At 41.7% G+C, this 17,798-nt stretch overlaps 1 protein-coding gene across 2 annotated transcripts in view; it reads right to left on the bottom strand.

Moving 5' to 3' along the window:
- Positions 1–17,168, bottom strand: part of STAT4 (signal transducer and activator of transcription 4) — a 41,590-nt gene extending 24,422 nt beyond the window's left edge. The window contains exons 1-3 of one of the 2 annotated variants that reach the window (XM_072873888.1): positions 17,126–17,168; positions 14,372–14,500; positions 12,678–12,822 (exon numbers count right to left, since the gene is read on the bottom strand). In XM_072873888.1, the coding sequence (XP_072729989.1) occupies positions 12,678–12,822; positions 14,372–14,499 (273 nt within the window). In that variant the 5' untranslated portion in view covers position 14,500; positions 17,126–17,168. Of the gene's footprint in view, positions 1–12,677; positions 12,823–14,371; positions 14,501–15,383; positions 15,418–17,125 lie in introns of those variants that run through there. The other variant, XM_072873887.1, reaches the window with a different exon arrangement.
- Between the last annotated feature and the right edge of the window lie 630 nt (positions 17,169–17,798).

Genomic DNA, 17,798 nt, shown 5'->3' with positions numbered 1-17,798 from the left:
ATGTTCCCCTCTTTCTGATTAGTTTTTATTCTCATCGTATTTTGCTGCTACTCAGAACTTCATTTATTCTTGCTTTCTCTGAATGTGGCACAATAAGTTTATACATATGTAAACTGATGCTGTATTTTCCTTTGATATCTCATACCAATTGTTATGTTAGAAACAAGGGTGTGAACACATCTGATAGAAATGTGAACACACTGCTTCTATATGCCAACTACTACTATGACAGCGAACATATATTCCTAACACTTTTTACTAGACAGACAAAACCGAATCATTTCCTGGGTGCTTTTGCATGAAAAAATAAGTCAAAACATGAAGTCAAAACATATTATGAAGTCAAATGAATGAAATGTATTATGAAGTCAAACATGAAGTCAAAACATACTATGAAGAAGTCTTTCAGATTACTTAGATTTCAACCTAAGTAATCTGAGTATGTTTTGACGTCAATTACAAGGCAAAGAAATATTATATTAAAAATGGTAATTTTAATCATGGAGACTTGTTTCGAGCTGCTTGGTATTAAATACCATGCTGTTGGTGCTGTTGGTTATACTGTGGTTCCAGGTAGAGACTAAGGTGAAAGACATAGGACTCTTAAAACTAAATAACTGATGTACAAACTGTTCCCCTCTAGGAAGCTTTGACTGTCATGGCATTGCTAGCAATGAAACTAAGCTTTCTACTGTTTCTAGGGTTTCTGAAGTCTTCTCAGGACAAATAAAGTACATGCCCCACAGTGCAACCAGTGCACACCCAAAGTAGTCCCAGTGCTGTGCCTCCTTTGATCTCTTAAAAGCAGTTCAGGGCGGTGCTTTACTCCAGCAATCGTCTGCATCCATTACCCTGAGGAACGGGAGTTACGGACTAGGCTGTGATTTTTAGGAGTTTCTCTGGAAAAAAGAAGTGGTGAGTAATACTTCCCCAGGACACACTATGTCTCAGATGAAACACTAAGCACTCCCTCCCTGCCTGCTCCTTGCTGGGCAGTGAGGGGGGATTTAACGTTAAGGATACACTGCTAAGGATACATCTGTGTCAAACGACAATGCCAAAGATCTGCTGTTACTCGTTTCTCCCTGCCAGCTTCTGGGCTATAAGGATAGTAACTACATTCTCGCTGCACGCTTCCTTCAGCACAACTGAACGTCAGGTCCAGGAATATATCTGGACTGAGCATATTCCCAAGCTGTCTCTGTGTAGCATCAGGATGTAACTTTGGGAAGGGACTACAGGAACGTGGGAAATGGCTATGATCTTCCTGCAGAAGATGAAGAGTGGAGTGGAGCTTCACGTGGAAGTCAGGTAAAGGCAGGGTCCAACAGCAAGAGCCGGAGCAAATTAATTGCTGCAAAGAATGGTTGTGCTCCGGGCTGCGCGGTGCCAGCCCTTGTCTCGTGCCAGTCCAGTGCCTGTCTGACTCCTTACCGAGCCAATCCGGACTGCTAACTGGGATGGAAACCACTCGCGCTTTTTTGCTGAATGGGTTTTCTGCTCCTCAGTGGACTGAAACTGCTCAGCAAAGGACGAGTTTATTATTAAGGACTAGCGCACGTGAAGTCAGGAGAGGTTGGCTGGGAGAGGGGAGAACAGGCCTGCCTTGTTTCAGCTGCAGTCACTTGTGTTACTAAGCCTGTCTCATCTACCTGCACCTTGATTAGAGGAAAAAAAGTCCTGTTTTGACTAAGTCTTGGGATGAAAGCTATGGACAGAAAACTGACTGGTGTAAATCCACTGATGTGCATATTAACTCCTCAGTTAATGTCTGTTGGCTCCTGCTTGTTGCTGTTATTTTTTTGCTGGTAAAGCAGGGTCCCACCTTCCACAGAGATGGCTAGTATATGGGGACCATACCGCGCGTTGGTATCTGCAGGCTATCTGGAGCTACAAAGCTTGAGGAGTGTTTAGTCCCGGCTTACCACTGCCCAACAGAATTCGAGCGCTCTAAGGGTTGATGGTTGCCTTCTGTCTTTGCCCTGTGACAAGAAGGAGTCAAACAAAAGCTATTTAACAAAGTCAAGAAGAAATAAAAATCCTTTCTTGGAGCTGGAAAATGCATTTATGTAGAAGAGGCGCTTCAAAAAAATTTTCTGACAGTGGGATGTTTTAAAATCCCCCACAAAAAATGCCAGTTATTAGGGACTTTCCTAGCATTTCTAGATACCATTCATATGCAAAACTTTAAAAAGACTCTCTCTCCTTTTCTTTGTTTCATTAAGAGAAAACCATCTGAATCAAGAGGCAAAGTGGAAATTCACTTTTGTTTTTCTTTCTTCTCTACCTGTTCGAGCTCTAGTAATGAGCTGCGCCCGTAGTGATTCCCGTACTTGTGCCTGTCTGGTGCTCGATTCAGTCTGAGCGGAGGCCAAGCCGGTCGGCAGAGAACTGCCACCGGCCCTCCCGGAGCAGCAGCCCCTCAGGCAAAAGCTGGAAGGGTGGTGGATCTGCGGTACCAACGCTTGCGATCGAAGGCTGGGAACCGGCCTTGCCTTTGTGATAGACAGATGCTCCGAAGGCTGGACAGCTGGCACGGAGCTCAGCCGTGTGCCACAGCCTGAGCGGGCATCGCCTGCTGTCGGTCTTGAGCTCTCTCTCCTAGAACGCCTGTATTTGTACAACACATGCTATATGGATAGCCTCTTTCGCAGTAATCTAGCAGATGGATTGCAACTCCACAATAGTAAGTTGATAAATAATAAATAAGTTGTAACATTAAATATCTTAATAATTGTAACTTATTAAATACCAATAATTACTAAAAGTCGCAATAACCAATGTGTTTGACTCTGTCAAAATAATAACACCAAATTTTTTCTCCCCTTGTTTTATACTTCTCCGAAGTAGTTACACTTCAGAACGCGCCACTCGGTATTCCCTTATTACCCGTCTACTGCCAACTCTTGCTGTTCTGCACTTTCATTTTGTCTTTGGTTGAAGGCAGAATTTGCTCAAGGTGACCTCGGCTTCTGAATGACTAATTGAAAATTATTTTCTATCATTGGAAGAGTAGTACAAGTTGGAAAGTAAAGGAAATTTAACCAAAAAAAGGCTTGAGATGGAGGAATCCTAACTTAGCATGACATGAGCATTGGCAGCCAGGAAAGGAGGAATGGTGTGGATTCTGTAGTTATGCAAAATTATATTACTAAGTTTAGATATGTATAGAGAAAACTTATAATTGTCTTTTGATTAATACTAACAGAGAAAATGAGGATTCACTTTTCCTCTGAAGTTTCAAATGGAAACATTAGTCTTATCTGCCAATATTACTGTAATTCTGTTGTTCCTAGAAATTTTCTTTCTCCTCTCTTCCGTTTTGATGAGGTCTTCCATATCATGATTTACAACAAACAACAAATGATCTTATTTGGACTGGCTTCTTCTCAATAACTACCAGCATGATGCTAAATTTAAGCAAATGGAGGAAATTAAACTTTCGTTCTGAACAGGTGAAAATTTTCTCTGAATGCTGATGACATTTCCTCAGGAGAAAACCCTCCTACCACCGCAGAGCATGCACTATCTCTACTCAAGAGACATCTGTTGTGATAGTATCTTACTAGATCATGAAGAAAAACAAAGAGGCATTTCTGCAAAAACAATTTATACATTATAGTCTGCAGAGTTTAGACCCTTTAGCCAAATTTGAAAACAGCTTGAACTATTTGGGATATGTTCAGATGTACGAAACAGTGGCTGGGGAAATGCAAGATTTGATTCTGTAAGTTGTAAGATCATGGAGAAACTTTAAAATACATATTATGACACTTTAAAATACATGTGCTTTTAAAGAGAACACCAAACAATATCAATGTTAGTATCTGAAATGTAGTGCTTTTCCTGAGATGAATGAAGAAGTCTAGACCAGAGATTTATTCTCTTACTCTTCTTTTCTTCCCTTTTTTTTAATTTTTCCAAAATTTAGCTTATTTTCCTGTGGGCAGCTCCATCACAAAGTGGATCACTCCCAACCACAGTAATATTGGCCAACTTTCTTTTCATGTGTCAAAGGTCTCTATATACTGCATGCATCTATAAATGAATACTGTATATGCACTACTTGAGTATCCTGAGTCTGTTTTCAGTGATTGAAGTAGAGGATTAGGTATTAATGACTGTTGGTCTCTACTTGTAATGTAGAAGGATGTGCTGTGCAACCTTTAGAAAGTCAGTCAGGGGTTCACTGGTTATCTCCTGGTTTTCAAGGTGACCTAAAAAGGACTTAAGTAGGTTTTAGTGCTTTTTAATTCTGAAAAAGCGCTTCAAAATTTGGTTGTTTTTTCCCTGCTTTTCTCTTTTTTTTTTTTTAAACGATCAAAAAGATCAGCTGTATTTTTTTCTTAGTTCAGCTAGAAAAACCCTGCTTGAGCCTTTTAATTGTATGCAATAAGAATAAGAGCTTTACTGGAGGTGTGGAACCATTAACTGCTATGACTGTTGATGTATTTGTTGAAGTTGAATGAATATTTAAAGAAGCTGATGGAAGGGAGGTGGGATATAGAGAGATAGGAAGCAGGATTACAAAGTCAAGCAAAAATACATTTCCTTCTCTGTTGCTCACTCGTGATATGCTTATTTGACTGTCTGATACTCAGAATCTTTCTAGATAAGCAGATATCTCATCTTTCATGTAATTAAAAAATGGAGAAAAAGCCTTTTATCTATCATTCTATTTTCGAAAGAAAAACTTTGGTATAGTTGTGTATCTCAAAGAAATGTGTGGGCGGGAAGGCATAACCATACACACTTGTTTCCCGTTTTCATCTTTAAATATGACAAACAACATTTTGCCTTGATTTGTTTTCTACCTTTGTTTATGCATCCAGGCAGAAAGTCTAATGAAGACAGTACTAGCATACAAAGAAAGAGTCGGTCCTTGTGGTACCCTGATATAGCTAAAGTGCTTGGGAGTTTTTCGAAAGGCTGTATTTAAACAGGCAGTATTCTTACCAAAAAATCTTTTTCTGATAGAAAGATGGCTCTGTTTTATCTAGGTCTTTAAGAGGAAGTACCTGTGACGCTATCTATTTAAACTGCTCTTGTTAGACTTTTATTTTTAGATTTCCCCTTCCCCTCTCAAAATACATGAGAGAACTTAGAGGCAACCTCATTGTTTTAGACAACTCCTATGATGTGTGGGAAGTCCTAGTACATAGGACTAACAGTCTGCAATGCTGTAGTTCTGCTTTTCTCGTATTGTATAACGCATAACTTCCAAAAGATCGTACTTTTTTTTTAGGGCATGTGCAACCAAATTGCAATAGGCAAAGCTATAAAAGCACAGTGAATAAGCTGTGACGAGAGATCTTTTTTTCCATCCCCCAGATCCCACTGCTGAGTCCCTCCCAACAGACGCTAAAACTAGTCAAGGAACGGTCTATAGGAAGAGCAGATTTCTAAGCAGGTAGGGTGAGATACAGCTACAGAAAATACATGGCTGTAGATCTCATCATCAGCCAGCAGAGCTGTGCTGCTACGGGAGATGAATAATGTAGCCATGCTTCTTATTTAAATGAGATTTATTTCAGAATAAATAAAAGCACAGTGTTCCCTCTGAAAAGGGTAAAACAGTGGAGGAGAGAGAGAACTGATTTTTTTTTTCTTTTTTTTTTTCCCCCCCTGCATCTTCTGTACACAAAGACCTGAGTATTGTTAACTAATCTCTCAGGCAGATGTTTGGCTGCAACTGGGCCCTTAATACTCCAGAATGAACAAAGCTCACAAGAGGTTGTTTAGTTTGTTTGCTTGGTTTTTTTACTTCTTTTTGTAGGCTCTTTTATTCCTTCTACAAAACAAAACTGAAATGTTTATAAATTGTTAGTTACATTCTCCAAATAATAAATAGGAACTCAAAAATATTTTACTTCTAATAAGTAACTTTTTTTTTGGTCTTGTGTCAAGCATTTTTAAAAGTCTTTATTTAGCTGATGTGCAGTCACCAGCCAGTGATCACTAACAGCAGACAGCTAGCTGCTTTAGCATACAGACTTCTATGCAGGGTTCCCCATTTGTAAGCAAAATTTTTTTGTAAACAACTTTAATGGTTGAACTGGAAAACTCACTCGGGGGCAAGATGCTAATATGAAAAACCAATCTGAATTGTATTACACAGCAGGACATGTTGGTTTGAAACACATTTGCTACTATAATTTGTTGCTTTGTTGATCTGGCAGGTTACATGAGCACAAAATACATGTAAATAACATTTTAAAGTGGATCTTCTGTGGTATATTAGAAACTTTCTCTATTTTGTTCCATTCTCACCCTGTTGTAAGTTTTAACAGGAAATTGCACTTAAAGATCAATGGCTATGTTTCCATTCCTTGCAACTGTTTCTCAGCACAGTGCTTATTAGAAATATTTGTTAAGCACCAACTGGAATGTCCTATTTCAGATCTAGTGCTATTTTCTCCATTTTCTTTGATGCACTGAAATAAATAATCTTAGGATCACTCATGCGTGTACCTCTCTGGTGCAGTGACTCGCATAAACAGTCACCTGAACTAAAATAAAAACCTTTATATGTTCACTTTAGTTCTATCTGGAGAAGCACAAAGTTGTTCAGTTCCCGTTACAGATGGAAACAGGCTGTGCAGTATAACCAAAAACCTGAAACAGAATCAGGGACGCACTACTGTGTTACTGTTGTAAGTAGCACCATGTGAAGTATGATGCTATTTGTTTGCACTACGTAGAAATGGTGAATTTTAAATAGAACGAAGCGCCGTGATGTTAATATATGTCGATTAGGCTGACAGAAGATACTTTCAGATGCTATTCCAGGTCTTTCCATAAAAAAAAGTAGGGCTGTGTAGGAGGAAGAAATATAACTAAAGTATTCTTTCCCAACTTCATAGTATAACCATACTGCTTCCAAAAGCTCGTTTCGATATAATTGGTTGGTGTGAATTGGCAAATCCGGCGATTCTGCCTGTTCTCTCCCTTTGTAAGCACACCCCAAGATGTTCGTGGTGTGCACAGAGACCTGCTTGTTCAGGCAGAATCCCCACTGCCTGCTCTCCCTTCACTTTAGGCTCTAGCAGGGCTGGTGAGTGGGTAAAGTTCACCGATACCTGAGAATCTGCCATGAGTATTAAATGAATATCATGAATATACATCATTTACAGCAAAATGTTCCCCAGAGCACACAGTATACTTATTAACTCAGGCTTCAATGGTAAATGAGCAGAGTAGCCCTTCTTCCTATTCCTGAAATCTGTTATTTCACTTTTATAAAGGAAGATTTATGTAATCAGATTTTCCCCTGAGTACCATAAACAGTGATGTGACACAGATGCATGTTGCCATTAATGGGAAAAGATTGCTTTCAAAAGTTGTCTTAAGACTAGAGCATAAATGAGAGCTTCAATTACGAGTAGGACGATTCTGGGAATTTCTGCTTTTTCCTGATGTAGCTGTTGCACACCCATCACTGTGCGCAGCACAGCCAGCGGCTCTTCGGTTCCTGGGAGCTCACCCGAGCCCATGCACGGGCCGGGCTGTGTCCCATGGAACTACACCTCGTCTAGCAGGTACCTGCCGAGAGCTCCAAATTTCCAGCTTGGAGTTGGGGGGGAGGAACATCCCCAAGGTGAACATCACGGCACTACTCACAGACCCGCAGGCAATCGCCCGCCAGTACCGTTCCTGAACGGAGCGGTGGGACGCTGGGGCGTGGGTGGCCACCTCCGATTCCCAGGCTGCTCGCAGCTTCCCCTGCCTCGGCTCCCCGGTGCGCTGCAGCCCGGCTGCTCTCCCCTAACCAAAGATTTTGGCACGTGAGCCAGGAACACGGAGAGCGCCTGTCTGACTCGAGTGTCTCTGCATTTCACCGGTCATCTTTGTGTACTAAATCTGCTCACGTGCTGCGCAGGAGCTTACATCAGGGACAGGCACGCTGTCGTTTAAAAACATTCCTTCTGAAAAGTAAGATGTAATTGTTCATGGGCTAAGGTCGTGTAGCCTGTTGCATCTGCAATTTGGTTCCTAGAAGTGCGAGGCAGCTCTTCGGAGCTTACCGTCTGCCCTTTCTGGTCTGTCGTCATGGCAACAGCACAAACCATCTCCTTGTGACTAATCTGCTTTGCTTTTCTCCATCTAGGTTTCAAGCAGGAGAAAGAACCACAGACATAGTTTCTCCCCCCTTTCCCCCTCTGCCTCCAAACATTTTCTCTCCTCATCCCTTTCCAGAACCGCTGCAGGGGGGAGCAGAAGTTCTGCAGGGAGGTGGACAGAGAATTTAAGCTTAGCAAGTGACTGTGCTGTACCGTCTCCCATCGAAGAGCACAGCAACAAAAGGCTGCTCTGCTATAAAAACAAATCTAATGTACTGACTAGAGAAGTAATAATAATGTAAGAAGTAAACATGAAGGATTTTAAGCTAAAACGCTGACCCTGATTTTAATATAATATGTGCACTTATACCAGATTAATGTTAAGAAGCGATGTTTCAATGAAAGCAAGAAATAGCGAAGCAAATTACTGACAGCTAGCAGTAACCTCACCTGCTTAGCTGTTTCTCAGCACTTTTTCAAGTGCTTATAACTTTGTCAAATTGCACGTTTCCTGGTCAATGTTTCTTTTTGCCTCAAGATAACTTTGGAAATGTCAGCAGTCTGAGCAGAAATGCCACATTCCATAGTTATTTCTCTAGTGGTGAGAGAACAGGGATGGTCCCTGTGGCCTAAAAGCAAGGGTGCCAGGCAGACCCATCTTCCTGCTACGACATCTACTCCTTGCCCTTCACAACGCCTGAGATTGCCCAAAGCTTTGTATTGCAAGTATAAGGCAGGCAAGTTCTCACTTCTTCCACTACTTCCATCGTTATTTTCATGGGGCAACTAAGATGTTTACGTAAAGACATTTCAGGTGAAGCTCAGAATAGAACATTTTCTCCGTTTTATAACAAAAATGAATCCCAGAGAGATCTTTCAGGTGGGGTGTGCTTGGCTGTGGTGCTGGCAACTCATAGCCATAATTCTCTCTAGATTCAGTAACAGCACCAGGAATCTTGATCCTAATGCATCCTTTGCTGTCCAGCAAACAGCTGCACAAGTCATTTGTAAAGTGTGCGTTGCTTCCTCTTCTAAGGCTGCTCTTTATTAACGATCTAGTTGTATTTCTAATTGAACATTAGTTCCTCATTTTACCTTTTGTCAAGAACTACAGATTGCTTTTGAATGGCTTTTGTGTGTTCTCTAGTTATTTTACTATTGCTATTGTCATAGTATTTAGGAACCTGTACCATAGCTCAACATACTACCCTGTGCACTCAGTGATAAATGCTGGTTTCCAGCATAATCTAGTTTGACAAGTAGTACTTAATATTTAACACAATTTGGCTCAAAAATACTGAACAAATATTGCACTCAGATCATGTATTGAGGTTGAACAGCTTTGTGTGTGTGTGTGTGCGCACGCTGTACGTTTGTCTGTACGTCCGTGTGTGTGGTATAGAGGGGAAGGAAGAGGAGTGAGCTGTGAAATTTCAAAGAAGTGCTTGCGCTAGAGAGCAAAGCAGAGATAAAGGTGGGCTCACGGTAACTAACCTTCAGAGAAAAGTCAAACCAACACTGTTCACAGAGTCACCAGAAATGAAAAGATGTTTACAAATGCAGCTTCCTCTCCTATTTAGGAACCCAGTCTTTCCTCCATCAAAGTTGGTGAAAAACCTCACTCATTTTATAGCATACCCTCCCAGTCTCCCTTTCTCAGGGTGGTATGTTGGGACAAAAGGGACCATGGCACTGTACTGTGTACATCCGTCACCTTTTTCTGGTGTTGTCTTGTGAAACTCAAACTAGCTCAAATTGCAAGAGTTAGCTATCTGCAAGTGCATCCAGCTGTGGGTGGGGAGCCAAATGCCCAGTTCCAAGCTTCTCATACATTCAGCAATAAAATACAATCAGTGATGCATTAAAAAAAATTAGACCCATAATTACATAATTTGCATACTCAAATTTAAGGACATTACAGCAGTATGGATCCTGTCCATCCTATGTGTTGTGTACAGTTCATAGTCCATTAATAATACTTGACAGTTAATAAAAAGGAGAGGATGTCAGCTGATTACAACTACTATAGCATTTTTTTCCCTAACGTACTTACCTAACCAATAAAGAAATAATTTTAACAGCTGAAACTCAGGAGACTGCCTGTGCAGCTCTATAGAACATGCAGCCCATGCTTTGGCTGAAAATGCATTTATCACCGATATTCTAAAAATTAGAAGTTGTAACATAGTATTTTACGCAAAAATCCAAAATACCTGTGTCACAGATTTCTTAAGACATAGTTTAAGTTATTTGCCTTATCCAAAATAATAATAATATAAAAAAACCCTTGCAAGAGTCTGGTCCTACTCCAGCCTATAGATATTATTTTGGAAATCAAAGTAGACTGTGGGTGATAGTGCTAAAGGTGATAAGAAATCAGGGAAAGCTCTAATAGTGAAAGTGGCGTTCAGTATGTGGTGGTTCGCATGTGTATTTTGAAACTGAACGAGTAGCTTTTTCTAAATACAGGTTATCTGCTGTCTTGATATAATGGAGAAAGGCCAACATTATTAGTGATGGAGAGAGCTGTTGTTTTTTTTGCTCAGATGGAAACATTTTACTGCAAAGGTCAAGACTGAGATCCTTTTTAATAAGCGGTATAATTCCAGTGTCACACACGTCATCAAGAAGTTCATAATGCTTTAGACTGCAAACCTACAGACCTTTGCAACCCAAGGGAGCAGAGAGACCTTGCTGCTTGAGAAAGCTGGCTAAGTCAGGGCCTTATAGTGCTAGAGGGTGATAGAGAAAACAAGTTGGTGCACGTCACAACTTGTGTGGCATTTCTTTTCAGAGCCAGCAATTAAGTGAGACGATGGGTTAGGCTACTCCCCATGGACCTTTACTGTTGCTTTATCTAGAGAAGGAAAAGACGAGCTCTGGTGCTGGCTCTGCTGCTGTAACTAGTATATGGTGACTGTAACCTAGCTGTGCGGTTGTGATGGGGATGCCTGAGTATTTTGGCTTGTTCTGGAATCATGACTCATATCCTTGCCACCTGAGAAACCACTTAATGAGAAGTCACTTAAAACCCCCCTTCTCTTGCTTTTCTGGAATAAGTCTCCCTTGCTTTGTGCTCTTTGGGAAGCACATCATAATATAATTTCCAAACACACCAGGACTTGAAGGAAATGGTTTTCATTCTGGCCATTTTCACACTGGCTGTTATGTAAACTCGTGTGTGTGTGTGTCCAAGGCCCGATTACTTGTCTCTGTATGCCAATTTCCCAGAGCATGCAGAGCTGCCACTTAAAGTTTTGGTAAAAATTTTAGAATGAAATAAATGGTGTGAAGAGAAGAAAGAACAGTGAGAGACTTTAATTTTGTAGAGCCTGTATGTAAATATATACCGGTCCTTCTGCATGTGCACATTTGTGATGGTAGAATCATAAATGCACAATCTTTTAAGCCAGGAATACACCAACGCAAGTGCTTGTTTCAGTGCCCTGAAATGCTCTTTCCATGTGTATGCTACTGTGGCAGAATATCTCTACTAAGGCGATACAGCTCTGTCTTGGCCCTGCTGTGGTCAAGTGTGCCAAGACCATGATAGAAATAACAGGATTAACCTTTCTGCAGTTAACTCCAAAAGCAGTTAAGTAAATTTGTTGTTTGAGCAGTACTGAAATTATGGATAGTGCTGCTACACAAACTAGAAAAGAAACAAAAAGCAACTTTAGTTAAGTTACATGAAACTGCTTGCATAACACTGGAAGAAAAAGTGGTAGCAATGGAAATATTGTCACATTTTTAAGAGGCCACCATTAGGGACAAAGAATAGGAAGACATGCAGCCATAAAGAGAACAAAATAATTGGCAAGGTCACCCTAAGATTTTCCAGACCAGTGTGCGTATATATATATTAAGAATAAAGAAAATGTTTTGCGAGCAATAGAATTGTCATTTAAGTACTTATGGAAAACACCATCAAAGAAGAGAAAAACCCCCAAACTTTCATTAAACTCAGATGCATATCTGTTTTATGCAGAAGACATATAGATGTCAGGAAGTAGGTGACTAATGAAGTGGAACTCTGAGAAACCTTGCCTTAGATAAACAATTATTAGAGAAACATTCAGCCAATCAAAATAAATATAATTTTGCAGAAGCCTAATGGAAAATCCTTTAAGCCATTCATAACAAATAATCCCAGCTAAGCATAAAATAGCAAACATGCTAATGATTTACAGGGGTTCCTTTTTCAGGGTGCTGCTTTAAGCCCCAAATATGCATTTTTAGTCCATGGTTAAATATTTGTATGTGTCTGAAAGTTGGTAATTGCATTTGTAATAAACATGAACATCCATAAGCACTATACAGTCTTATTTTTAAGAGCTCAGTGAAACACAGATACACACAGAGCTAAGAAGGCACAGCACTTGTATCTGAGCAGCAGGTGTTAAAATGTGACTTATTGTTCCACAAAGTAACAGACAGTGGAATTATTATTTTGAATTATCTTGCTGAAGGCTTGGTCTTCCCATAGCTGCCTGGAGTCTATAGTGATCAGGACAGCTCTGAGCTGTGCACAGGAACAAACTGCGTTCGACAGAGGTTGGGCACTACCTTTAGAAACCAGCAAGAGTATGCAACTTGTCATCTGAAGTAACGACCTACCTGCAGCAGCTTCCTGATTCTTTTCAGGTTGTGTATCAAGAGAAGATTCTTCTCCTGTGAAACCCGGTCCAGCTGTTCATCCACTTGTATTAGCAAATTCTGTAAAAGGATCGTTGCCATTGCTTCATTGTTGGACGCAGCCTCCCTAAAGAATCAATGAATGAGAACCACACGTTTAAAATGTTGTAAGAAGTGTCAATCTATCTGTACAGAAAATTATAATCCATTCAGAAATTTAGGCAGCAAGAAAAGGCTTTAAATATATGATGACTTGCATATAGTTAGAGGTTTGTGAATAATTGATTTTATGAACCTTTTATTTATATTCATGGAGATATGCAGCTATAAAGACAGGGTGAGCATGTTCTTAGCACAGGGTATGGCGTCAGCCAGAGAGGAGACAACCAAGGTTTTCTAGTCTCTGGTCCAGTGAATATTTAAATATTTTTAGCCCACTTCCCAGAGGGAATGAGGCTTATGCATACTGTCCCTCTCACTCTGTCAGTCACACAGATATAATTTCTGAATTTGCTGCCCAGTTTCAGACAAAGTTGACAGTGGGCTCAAAGTCCAAAAGATAGTACGTTCTTACAAATTTCACAGAAAACTGGCAGGTTGGTAGAAGAGAGGAATCCAAATTAGTGCCTCCACTGAGGAAAATGGCAGTAATAACTTGCTCCAGGAGGCAACAGCCAGATGGTCAGTCAGCAGATATATATCTTCACACCAGGCACCAGATGAGCCTTCGCCTGGCCAAACTATTTGGGGATACAGGAAGACTCTGAAGCTACTGGTGAAGGGTATGTAGGGGACAAAGGACACAAACACACACAAAAACAGGCTTTATCGGTTCTGCTGTTTATGGAACAGCTTGGTACATGAAGGGCAACAACATTAGCGAGCAAAATAGAGGAAGATAGACTTTGGACTGCATGGTATCCTTGTCCTTGGGATATTCTCTCTCCTTGCCCCCCAAATGGCAGATGCCTGTTTGAGATACGCCTGCTAAATCTGGCAAAAAGGAGATTTTAATGTTTCCCACGCTCATACAGCCCCATAAACACTGAGCTATAAACTGTAAGGAAAGATTATATTCCTTAGTGGAATTTTTTTTTTTTTTTTTGCAATAGTCCTCTAACAGTCTTGTGGCTTTAGCTTGAAAAATTGAAATGTCTCTTTCTGGTACGACTAATATAAACTTTTTTTTGGCATTTAGTTCTGAATTTTCTTAAGATAACTATCCAGTGAATTAGATCCAAATTTGTGCATAAATTCACCTTCTAGAGAACAGTTCCTGCAAATAGCTGGCTTGTTCCCCAAAATTATATATCCAGCTTTAAGTGCAGTTTTGGAGAAGTGAATAACTTTATGGTGCAAGAGGTAAATGTATAACATTTCCATTGAAAACTAATTTGCATTATTTGTTTTTATGAAAAAATCTACAATACCGTTAATTTGCTAGACCATTTTTATTGGATTTTGTTTAGGAATAAGTTGAAATGAAACCTCACCTCCAGACATTCCTTTAAATTTAAACTTTGACCGTTCAACAGGCTAAATCCATAACTAGTGGAATATTATTCCTGGAGTACAGATGCCTGCACAGTTCACAAATGAGCACCCTAAAATCTGCCAGATAACAAAAGAATTGTTCATGACTGAAATAATACAAGAGGGAATAAATTTAATCCTACCAATCTTGGCTTTCTATCCATTGTGCTAGTAGGTGCCGGATTTCCATGGGGAAGTTATCATCATAGAACTGGTCTACCTGCTCCAAAAACTTTATTTCCAGTTGTTGAACTTGACTCCATTGGGACATACTGCAAAAGAAAAATTTAAACATGTTTACCATTGAAAGGTGAATATGAATTAATAATCCAAAGTGCATGAATCACTTATTTTCATTGTAGTTCTTATTATATACTTTAATCTTCCTGTTTATTCTTTCTTTCAAAACAGATGGTACTTGACTAAAGTTAGCCAGTTAAAGGGAAGAGGGAGAAAAGTGAACAAGACCATTAAAAGAAGTTCTGGCTCTTACACCTGAATGGGCATCTCTGCCAATTTCCTTCCTTAATGCAAATGTTTTGGGGTACTGTATGATGCTTATAAAGCAGGGAGATTGACACAGCATCTCTCATCAAGAGAAGTAGCTTAGGATTATACTCTTCAAATCCAGGTAAAACTATTCTTATGAAAGAGCAGTAGAAAGCAATGAATTTGCTCTCTTTTTAGTGAATTCATACCACTCAAATTTTTCCTAAAGCCGTAATGGTTGTATATTATTGTGCTGTTCTTAGAGCCCCACATCTTCTGTTTGGAGAGTAGTGTTTGCTTTACAACCTAAACTGTTTATCTAGTACATCTTTTCCATTTTTAATTGCCACAGAATTCTGAGACCTGATGTTACAGAAAGAAAAAAAAAAACCCTGGGAAGCGTAAAGTCATACGAAAACCGTAAGACAAGCAAGAGTGCCATCACCCAATGACAGGCTCTGGAATCCTTACTGAAAAAACTATCCCAAGTAAGTTTTGGCTGTTTACTGAGATGCTGAAGTTAGAAGCTTGGTTGTTCCAGATTTTAGGTGGGCTGACTTAATACCTGCTCCTCTCCATGGACTAAAGAGATTGTTTTGGGTGAGCAGGCTCTCCACATAGACACCTCAGCCTGAGCAACTCTCTCTCCACTTCGGAGAACATTACCTTTCTGATACCTGCATGCTAGGGTGGCACCACATCTTCATTAATCCCACTGGTGAAAACACCATTTTCCTTGTGATTTTTTTCAGTGCAGGAAAGGCTAAAGATAAAGCATTGCCTCAGGGCAGGCTATGCCAGGCTGTAATTCTAGGTGCTGCATGCAGATAAAAAGTCAGCGGTAGGGCTGAGAACAGGCCATCGTGGATGAGCAGAGAAGAGTGATGCCCTAGGGCCGGTGCCCTGGGATCTGGGTCCTCGAGCGGGCTCTGCTCACGCCCTGATCCCATGCTAGAGGTCGTCTTCCCTTTTGTTAGGATGTTTGTTCGTGTTAACAAACTACACAAAATCCACTCATGGACTAAAGATTGTGCTGCAGTAGGCCAACATATTACATCTGTTTGAACATTTTTGAGAGAAATTTTTCCTGAAAAAAAGATGAGATTTCATCAAAATTGACATTTTTACAGAAAGTTGACCTTTTTATATACAGCTTTTCTATTTTCAATTCTGAATCATACTTTCAGAATGTCAACCTTTTGAAGTAGAGAATACATCATATTTTCAATGTTGTGGTCTTTCATTTTGCATTTTCTTAAGCCAGAGGGAAGAAAAATATGAAGTATCAAGGTGTAACAGAGTCCTCAGTACTTACTCATGCAAAAGTAAAAGTGACAGGTTTTAGTTTCTCCTTAGCAAAGGCTGGATGGGATGATTCTGTGTGTGGTACGAGGGACACGGTAGAACGTCAGTGGAAATGTGCCCAGTGACATTTCCCTCCTCTTTAGTACTTCCATTCAGCAGAGGAAAAAATAGTGCCCGAAAGTTTACTTTGTTTCTTTAAATTGCCCAGAAGGAGTAATGTATAGCATGTTTCCCTGGTTTTGTTGCTATACTGGTAGTTATACTGTACTTACTGAAGTATTGTATAGCTATACTGATAGTATAGTTATAACTGATAAGTAAATATAGCATAACCATCGGTTACGCTATACTTGCTGAAGAATCACAGACCTTATTTCTTGAGATACTGATAATGATAATCATACAAATAATGATATATTAATAATTCACGTTCAGAAAAAGAATGAAGATTTGTAAGCCTGCTCACTTTCAGTGGGAATTTTTATAGCAATTTCTGGTGAATTCTGGTGATTATGATATCCTAAGATGACTAGTACAAAAGCTTAATATTATTATCTAAAGGAAAAAAAAAAAAGGCAAGATTTTGTGCAGGTGATAACCCCCGTAGGCCTTCTACGTAGCGCGCAGGGATGCCCACATGCCCGAAGGCTTGCAAGGCACACGGGTAGGGTTTGTAAGCGGGATTTTTGTAGCGTGCTCGGCGCAAGGCACCCTGGCATCCGCCGTCCCTTGGCGCGGAAGGGGTCGCACCCCAGCTACAAAGCCCAGGCGGCTGCGGGCTGTTCTGGCTCGCCCCTAAGGCGGCTGGCAGAAGCGGGTGACATGCCACCGCCAGCGTTAAGATGCAGGCAATCGCGATACCGAGAGCGCGGCTGCTTGGCGGCCCGGCGCTGGCTTAAACGCCGCTGGTTTTGCCGCTGAGCCTCCACCTAGCCGTACTCAACGCTACGGGAGTTTTCTCCCGTCCCTCAGGCAGAGGACCGCTCGCCTTTCCCAGCGCCTGTCCTCTGCAAGAGCCGCAGGACGGCCCGGCCGCCCCCGCTCCAGCCCGCCGGCGGGGTACCCCGGCCCGGTCCCCCCTTCCCCCGGGGCGCCCCACTTGCCTGCGCCAGCGGGTCCCGGCCGAGCCCTGCTGCCGGCAGCTGCCTGCCCGCCCGCCCGCCTGCCTGCTGCCGCCCGCCGCCGCCGCGCCTTTTATGCCGCGCCCGCCCCCGGCCCCGGCCCCGCCGGCAGCGGCCTTCCTGTGCGTCAGGCGGGCCCTCGGCCTCTGCGCCCGGCTGCCCGCCCGGAGCGGGGCTGCGGCTCTGTACCCAGGGCTTGAAAACCCACAGCGGATACCGGCCCCCCCGGTGTCTCCACACAGTTGTGTTTCAGGTGGTGCGAAACGCGCGGGGCAGGTATCGGAGAGACGGAAGCCAGGGCAATGATCTAGCAAAAGTTCAGAGGAGGGAGGAGGTTGTTGGTCTTTAGGAGACTAAAAAAACGTTAAAAAACATCGTTCCGATTCGTGCTGTGGGGCCCGAGCCTGGGCAGAGGGCTGGGGCCCGCCATGGTGGCAGCCATGGCGGCCCTGGGGAGCCAGGCTCCTGCTGCCCGGCTGAGGGGTGTGGAGCCAGCAGCTTCCCCGGGCACCCGCTCACCGTCCCGCTTCTGCTGTAGTGAACAGCAGTTAGAAGGCAAAAGGGCAGGCCTTCGAGGAGTTTGGCCGTAGAACGTGGAAACGACACGTGCAGTGGCTTCCTACAGCATTCCTCGTTTCAGGTAGTACCTGGGATG

The sequence above is a fragment of the Ciconia boyciana genome, chromosome 10 (genome assembly GCF_034638445.1).
Source record: "Ciconia boyciana chromosome 10, ASM3463844v1, whole genome shotgun sequence".
In the NCBI taxonomy this organism is placed as follows: domain Eukaryota; kingdom Metazoa; phylum Chordata; class Aves; order Ciconiiformes; family Ciconiidae; genus Ciconia; species Ciconia boyciana.
Note: the sequence above shows the minus strand (reverse complement) of the source record. Positions and strands in the feature narration are given on the sequence as shown.